Consider the following 8,373-nt stretch of genomic DNA (forward strand, 5'->3'; position numbering starts at 1 on the left):
TATTTTAAGCACATGTCTCAGTTTTGGCTGCTAGAATATAGAAGTGCTGATGAAAATTGCCTTGAACTTAAAAAAAAATAAAGCAGGCTATTTAATGAAAGACCCTAATGAGTGATTGTGTGTGTCTGTATGTGAGTGATGTAAAAAAGCTGGGAGACAGGAGGTGAGTTTTCACACATTCCATTTAATGTTGATTTTTCTCAACAGGAATGGAGATGGTTTCCTCGACCGGGCAGAGTTCGGGGAAATCCTTCATCTCACTGGAGAAACAGTCACAGAGGAAGATATTGATGAGATGTTTGGGGAGTCAGACTCAAACAAAGATGGGAAGATTGATTTTGATGGTAAGATTAAGATTGACTCAGACCAAAAAGAGTTCCTTCACTTCTGTGGGCTAAACACTGTCTTCTAAAAAACAGACTGGGCTGCCACAGTCACTGACAACTTTTCAGTGATTTAGCAAAGATTTTAGGGAAGATTTATATATTTATATACATATGAAGGAGACATCAGCAGTATATTGAGCAGAAAGGTACAATAAACATGTCTAAATTGATCATGTAATAAAAAAAACCAGCAGCCTGTTAGCTTGGCCTAGCATGAAGGCTGTAAACAGAGAAAAACCCCTAGCCAGGCAATTTCCATAAACAAACCAAAGTGTGAAAATTACACTGTGGCTCCACAAAATTGTTCAGCATATGACAGCCTGTAATTTTTTATGCTTTGGCTTTTGTAGAGATTAAACATGGTGTTAATTGGCGAGTTTCAGAGGTGTTGGCAGTGTGAACGTTGGGCAGAGGCAGGCCAGCTGTTTCCCTGTGCCCAGTTGTTTGCTAAGCCACGCCAATCAGATGTTGACATACAGTACTATAGCAATCATGTTTTCATCTGACTTTTAAAAAGTAAATAAGTAGATTTCCCAAAAAGCTGAACTATACCTATGTGCTTCTGGTAAGGTAGAATGATTATTTTTACCCTTTTATTGACCACAAACCCAGTTTCTTCACAGAATATGGACTTAAAAAGACTGAAATGTGCAGTATACTGTCACAAACGTGTGCACACTGATTGGGTTGCTGTGTAAATAGTGTAGATATGACAGTACGAGCATTAATAGAGCAAATTATTATGATTATATGTTCTGATTACATGTAAAGCTTTGTGTTGTAGACTCAGGGCTGAGGTTAACTGACTTTTGTTGATCTGCTCCATCATTCGTCAACCAGCCTGTTACACAGATGACTGTGGTCCTCTCTTTCTCTCTCCAGAGTTTCTGAAGATGATGGAGAATGTCCAGTAATGAAGTTGGCTCTACATTCCTTTGTGACCCTTCCTCAGAGAGAATTTAAACATGCTATCTGATGGAAATGTGCCCAGAGCAAATTCTAGATGCTATCAAACTTACAGTTATGAATATGATGTAGTTTCTGAGGCATCAAAATGGAGACCTTCACCCCCACCCTCCTTCCTCTTCTCACATGAAACCCAGGAGCTTGTTGAAGAAACCTATAAATATCCATTCAAACCTTTTAAGACGAAGGCGCTGTTCCCTGGCTGCCTCCTTGTGCTGGCCACCCAGCTGTCCCCTTGGCAGCTGCTGTGTCCCCAGAAATGCTACACCATCGAGCTTTAACCCCCACCCTCCTCAAAGCTTAATCTCTCCTCTACCCTGTTCTGTGGTTTCTAAATAAATCAACTTTCTCCTTCTACTTATTGTTCATCTTTGTACATTATTGTGCCTGACACACCTGATACTGAATTTTGTCTGTTTGATTTGGTTGTTAATCTTTTAGTGGTGTTTCAGGGACTTGTAGATAAGAGGGACTGTAGATCTATCTGCACTTACAGTTCTCACACATCGACAACCGCATTTAAAGTGATCATACACATGGCACACAAGCAGATGCACTTCCTATACCATCCTCCCTTTACACACACACACACACACACACACACACACACATTTGTTCAACTACAGCTGGTCTCATCTCTCTATGTAATCTCCACTTCAAAGTAGCCACCATGCACCATTTTAAAGTTGCATAGAAACTGCCTTATCCCGGTTTCTCAGGAAATTTTCAGTTATCTGGTTCAAATTGATCTCCTCTAATTTGTGCTCTGCCTAAATCTGTCTCAACTGTCTGTCCTTCGTTGTCACACAGCAGTCCACCAGTACAGAAATCAGTGAGGCAAAAGCAAGCAACCAGGTGGCATTTGAGACTTAAAGAAGACAGTCACAGAGTTGATGAGTTAATTCTCCCTTTGGAAAATGCAGAACTTCTACTGTGTATATACCCTGTAAGCCCCTCCCTCCACCTTTCAAAGCCATCATCACTCCCCTTTCTTCATGTAGATCCTCTCCTCAGCACCCTATCCTCTTCTCCTCTCACCTCAGGCCCTCCCTTCAGGAACCGCCCACCATATAAGGAGCATCAGGTTATGTTTATCAGGTGGTGCGGTGCTAGGATGTGTGGGTGTCTGCCTTGCATCCCTGTGTCAGCCTAAAAACTGCCTGCTATTTAGGGCACGGCTGAAGGAGGGGTGGAGGGTTGAGAGTCAAGTGAGACTTGGGTCCAGCAACATTTTTGTCTTGGTTTTGAGTTGCACATCCAGATTGAAACTCCATCATCACAAAACCCAAAACTACTTTGGCTTCTCTGGCTTCTCCTCCTCATCCTCATACGTATTTACAAGGCCTACAAGGAAATCAACAGTGTGCACTGATGGGCTGCATGATCTTTAGTTTTAGTGTTCATTCTTTTTAAATTGTATTAAGGTTATTTTAGATAATCACTTTAAGGTGCTATGGGAGAATTTCTAGGGAGTAACCTAATTAATTAATTTGATTTTTAAGTGTATTTGTCCTCAGATAATCTGTTTTAACAACTCGGGTGAAATATCCTTTACATTGTCCCCAAAACTTTGCATTATTCATTTTGTATCTCCACCCTTTCCTGTAACTTTTCTTTATTCCATCTAGATCCTGCTTTACCACTATTGCACCCTTAAACCTGCAACTTCAAGAAACAAGAGCTTTCCCCTCCAAAGTGAGATTGGCTTGCCCTGGCCCCAGAACCCTAAAAGTTCAGGATACTAAATCTGGAGGCCTGTGACAGGCAGGGGGCGGGACCTGGCTGTTCCGTTTAAAGTGTGTCTGAACCTTCACTTGAGGTCTAGTCTCGCTGTTGGGGTGCACACGGATTGACCACTCCTTTGAGCTTTTCTGTATTCCTTGGATATTTGGGGGGAAAAGCTAATCCACAAACATGGTAAGACCTGTCAGTTGTGTAAATGAGCTGTTGGACTATTCCAAGTTGATCAGTCAATCGGTAGTTGTTCATCTGTATTAATGACAGCCTGCGGGAGATTTAATAATAAAGGTGTGTGAAAATGTAAAAATCTGTGGAATTGTTGAGATGCATGTTCTGTTCAATTGGAGAGGGTTGGATGTGTTGGATTCCTTTTTAATCATCAACTTTTATTACTGTATATCTAAATTTGACATTTTAAATAGATTTTTGTTGTAAGTAATGGAATAAACTACACAGATTTATCTTTTTTAGTTATCTTTTGCAAATGCTCTTAAATCCTTGTAGAAAGTTATGACTGTGTGCTGTGAGAAGGGTGTCAGCTGCTAAGATGTGGATTCCGCTTAGGCAACAAATTCCCCAGGATTGGATGTCTGCAGGCCATATGCAAGGGGCCTAATGTGTTGAGCCTGAAATAGTGGAGTTAATTTTCACCCAGCTCAAGAATCGTCTTCAGCTTGGCCACTATATCCTGCAACACATGACTTATGAAACCATTTTGTTTTCACAAACTAAACATAGTAATGAAAAACACAACAATATGTGTTTTTCTGAAATTCAGTGTCTTCTCTGTGCTCAATGGTACATTTACTCTCCTGCTAAATCATTTTAGCTCACTTAAGGATGTGGGTTACATTTAAAACATGTACAGTGTTTTCTAATATTATTTTTAGAAGAATCAACCTATCGTGAAAATGGCTACTGTTGCCTTTGTATGACAATTTCACCTTAAGGCCAGGCTCAGTGTATTAGGTTTTAACTGGAATAAACAATTAAGCCTAATTGAAGCTACCGGTGACAGAGTGGCCTCTGTTTTCTTCCAGACTGATGCGCAACAAGAGGCCCGCTCCTACCTGAGCGAGGAAATGTTGGCCGGTAAGTACAGGCTGCTGGTAAAGTAACAGAATCCAAATCAAATGATAAGTGACCTAGTTGTTTTCAAGTATCACACCCTTAAATATTGAAGTGAAATGACCCATCCATTTCCACCTCCTAGTATCTTTCTGAAAAAGAGCTCCACTTGAAAAGGCAATCTGAAGTTCTCTGATGGAATTTACTACTTTAATAAGCAAATGGATGATCTGTGTTGCTTTAATTATTTACACTGGTAAACTTCAATGTTTTCCAGTCTACAGAGAAAAGGCTTCTGTAAATGCCCTACTGCAATGATTAATAAGTCTAGGAACAGCCAAATACGTAACACAGGTTGATTTTTGAGTAATGAGCCACATTCTTTAAACTCTGATTTCTTCAGAATTCAAGGCTGCCTTTGACATGTTTGACACTGACGGTGGTGGTGATATCAGCACCAAGGAGTTGGGTACCGTGATGAGGATGCTAGGCCAAAACCCCACAAGACAGGAGTTGGATGAAATCATTGAGGAGGTCGATGAGGATGGTGAGCAGCGGATAACAGTGTATCTCTTATCACTTACAGTACACTTATTGTGCACAAATAATGTTTTAGGCACAAACAATACAGAACTTCATGCACAAAGACGAGCGTGTTGTGGTGTCCCACATTGGGGCAGGACACTGGGCTGACCACTGTTAACTCATTATGTGGCTTATTCTGAATCCCCAGGTAGCGGTACCATCGACTTCGAGGAGTTCTTGGTCATGATGGTGAGGCTGCTGAAGGAGGACCAGGCCGGCAAGAGCGAGGAAGAGTTGGCAGAGTGCTTCCGTGTGTTTGACAAGTACGGTCTACGGGGTTACAGCATAGCTGGAGGCAGTATTTAATTCTCTTCTGTAACTGTTTATATTTACAGTCTCAAACATTGCTGTCTTTCGCACAGGAACGGCGATGGCTACATCGACAGAGAAGAGTTTTCCCTTATCATCCGCAGCAGCGGTGAACACGTCACAGATGATGAGATTGATGAGCTGCTGAAGGATGGAGACAAGAATTCCGATGGCATGCTGGACTATGATGGTACGTGCATGATGATGATGATGATGAATGTGTTGGCTCAATGTCAAGCCTTTACTTTGCAGTTATTAATAAAGGACAAATAAAGGAGTGTCCGTAACTAATCACATATTTCTGTTGTGCTATAGCTAATCAGGCACTAGTCTCATGAGGTTTTATTAACCTTAGCATTGGGAATAGATTGTGATTGACATTTTTTCAATTACTTGGTATTTCTAGTCTTTAGAAATCATCAGATGGCACAAATTTGAAAGAAAGGGGCATGTTTTAGTTGAACTACACTATATGAAGGTGAAAACCACTGCTTGAAGGTGCAGTTCATGTTAGCTAATGCAATAACGGCATGTCCCTTTTAAATAACACTTTTTTTTTCTCCAGAATTCCTCAAGATGATGGAGAATGTGCAGTAAAACCAGAAAGACTCATGGACATTCCTCCTCCCCTGAAACCCCCCCTGAAACATCTGACCGCCCCACTGACCCACTCAAACTACCCCCTCCTCCTGTCCACCTGGTTCACTGCCTCTCTTCTCCATCCTTAAAGACATCCTCAGCAGACAGCTAGAGCACCCGGTGGGGGTCGCTCGCTGAGCTCATTTGTGCATGCAGATTGCTCATGGATGCTGCACTGACACTGTACCGTGTGACGGGATGGCAGGGCTGCAATGGGGGAAATTCACTGCACACACCTTTTGCAGCATGAGCGGTGTAACATGTCATCAGCGACCCCTTCCTCTGCTGGTAAAGCTCTGATCTAGATGTAGTCTAGATAGATTGGCAGCCTGTTACCTGCTGCTTAGACCAATCAATTCAACCACTTCACTGTACAAAGAAGTTACTTGCTTGAACAGAATAAATGAACTAACACCTGCTCACTTGTAGTTGGTCTGCCATATTTATTTACGGTCTGTGTAAAAAGTTTTGTTTTGAGGAATATGAATAAAATCTGTTTGTTTCTTCTTTTTGTCCAGTCTGCTTGAACCACAGATAGCAGCGTCCATCTAAAGAGTTCTAAGGTATCTGAAAGTTATGAGTAGGGTCAGATAAAAATAATTAAGTATAGTATTTCATTAAATGTAAGAAACTACTGAAACAAATATAAAGAAAAAAAACTGTTTCAGACTCAGGGGTGGATGTCAAAAGTCAACAGCCGAAAATATTCAATTTACAAACAGAAAGAGGAAATTTTCACAATGATGAGGCTAGAATCATTTTCTTGTCTTTTTTAATGAAATAACTGGAAAATAATAATGTTCAACTAATCACTGCAACTGTAGTAATCATTATAAAAACTGAGGTAACTAGACGCTGTGGATGGACTTTCTTCTTCTAAAAACTATGATGCAACTTAAAGTGTGCCGGTTATTGCTCAAACATGTGTTAAACGTGATAAATGTCACTGTCCAAGTGTAAAGAATGTCTTCTTGGTTTTCTCAAATTAACCTGAATGACTGGGTATATTTAAACAATATGTAATTTATTTATCTAAACAGTGCCAGACAGAAAGACACCAGGTAGATGAAATCAATAAATGAACCACCACGTTAGATGTAGGTTTAAAAAAAATGTCCCAAGATGAGTTTATGAGCCATAATTTGCTTCATCGAAAGCTTTCCGGGCTCTTTTCAGCTCTTCATTCATGGTCAGGAGGTCTTTGACCCTGGCGAACTTCCTGGGGTCCTTGCGAATTAGGAAAACGATGTCCTCCACCTGGACGCGGCCCTGCCGTCCGATAGACATGGCTTTGTGAGTCATTTCCGTGACAAACTCAATCACTAAGTCCTCCAGAATATCAACGGACTCCGTATACGGGTTCTGGTCGTCTCCGAATCCGTACATCATACACCTGAGCTCCTTAGAGAAGAGCCTCTTTCTCCTGCCGTGGCCGACATCTACTCCGCTGGAGCCGTCGTCCAGTTCGTCGTCAAAGCCAGTCTCGTCCTCCTCATCCGCCATTCTGCTGCAAAATACACGGATAAATGCCGTTAACTTGTGTCACTGAACTGTAACATGTCTGTTAACATTACATTAACGCTGCAAAGAGTTACCTGATAAGTTCGTCAAGGAGAGCAAAACACAAGTCTGTGGCTTCTATTAACGTCCGCCGCTGTTCCTTCTTCTTCTTTGGTTTGGCAGGCTTCCGTCTCTGTTTCCTTGAATGAGGAAGTGGTTCGACGGAAAATGTTATCCATTGAAAATACTGCCCCCTTTTGTCCCCCGACCTGAGAAAACATTTCAGATGTTCTGCCAAGAAGTGACTGTCAGCTAGAAACTGACTGCACTTCTGCACAGCTCTGCTTATTACCTGGAAAACACACACAAGGATTAATTTGCACAATGCCAAAATATCAGAAGCGGAATGCTACAAACAATCAAGCTGCACTAAAAGTTTAACTTAAAAATCTTTAACCTATGAGTCCACTTGCAGCCATGAAGAAAGTATGGACATTCACACTCAGTTGAAGAGAGAGACAGAGAGAGAGAGAGTGTGTATTACATGCAGATTACCTGTGAGTAATGCGATTTTGTTTTCATATTAATATTATACACCTTGTGGAAAAAATGCCAATAGAAGTTAGGGCCAAATTAACAGCAACAATATATTAATTATGTCTAAATAAATGAAAGAGATCAACGAAAAAACAATACATGCCTTGCATAGGCACATGTGAAGTTCTTGCTTGCTCTGCTGTAGGTCCATCATTCAAATCCTCTGGTTGCTTAGAATGGAGATGTCTTAATATTGATTATGTGTTGTTAGGAAATGCCAGATGTTGGTTACATTTGATAAAACTGAGCTGCAAAAGCTCATAAGGCTCCCACACAAACAACCTTGTTCTCTTTTTTTGCTGCCTCCATTATTTAAATAAATTTCTCTAAATGTCAAATACGTTTGTCTCTTTCCTACACAAAACGGATCAACTGACTGAAGATCAGCAGTTGTGCATGTTCCATCGGCCCATAGCGGTAAAACCCTAAAATATGAAATATTTTATGAAGCAGTGTTTATCGGTCACGTGACTTAAACATTTTGATACACGCCCAAATGCAGTGCTTCAAAACGATCCACACTCCAGTCTGGAAGGTGGCGGTAATGCACCTAAAGCTGGTTGCCAACCGCCATTTAAAAAAA

At 41.0% G+C, this 8,373-nt stretch overlaps 3 protein-coding genes across 3 annotated transcripts in view; 2 read left to right on the forward strand and 1 right to left on the reverse strand.

Moving 5' to 3' along the window:
- The window catches only part of LOC109974141 (troponin C, skeletal muscle-like), a 4,879-nt gene extending 3,210 nt beyond the window's left edge, over nucleotides 1-1,669 (forward strand). The window contains 2 exon segments of the mRNA XM_020624179.1: nucleotides 208-344; nucleotides 1,269-1,669. Coding sequence (XP_020479835.1) covers nucleotides 208-344; nucleotides 1,269-1,300 — 169 coding nt within the window. The 3' untranslated portion in view covers nucleotides 1,301-1,669.
- Nucleotides 1,670-3,139: 1,470 nt separating this feature from the next.
- On the forward strand, nucleotides 3,140-6,311 carry LOC109974140 (troponin C, skeletal muscle). Its single transcript, XM_020624178.1, has 6 exons — nucleotides 3,140-3,269; nucleotides 4,133-4,184; nucleotides 4,564-4,707; nucleotides 4,894-5,008; nucleotides 5,108-5,244; nucleotides 5,620-6,311. The coding sequence occupies exons 1-6, from the start codon at nucleotides 3,267-3,269 to the stop codon at nucleotides 5,649-5,651; spliced, it is 483 nt and encodes a 160-aa protein (XP_020479834.1). The 5' UTR covers nucleotides 3,140-3,266; the 3' UTR covers nucleotides 5,652-6,311.
- Nucleotides 6,312-6,448: 137 nt separating this feature from the next.
- Nucleotides 6,449-7,435, reverse strand: taf13 (TATA-box binding protein associated factor 13). Its single transcript, XM_020624180.1, has 2 exons — nucleotides 7,289-7,435; nucleotides 6,449-7,200 (listed from the first exon to the last, which is right to left on the reverse strand). Exon 2 carries the CDS (start codon nucleotides 7,194-7,196, stop codon nucleotides 6,822-6,824), a length of 375 nt encoding a protein of 124 aa, XP_020479836.1. The 5' UTR covers nucleotides 7,197-7,200; nucleotides 7,289-7,435; the 3' UTR covers nucleotides 6,449-6,821.
- Between the last annotated feature and the right edge of the window lie 938 nt (nucleotides 7,436-8,373).

This window comes from Monopterus albus, unplaced genomic scaffold, assembly GCF_001952655.1.
Source record: "Monopterus albus unplaced genomic scaffold, M_albus_1.0 scaffold321.1, whole genome shotgun sequence".
NCBI lineage: Eukaryota > Metazoa > Chordata > Actinopteri > Synbranchiformes > Synbranchidae > Monopterus > Monopterus albus.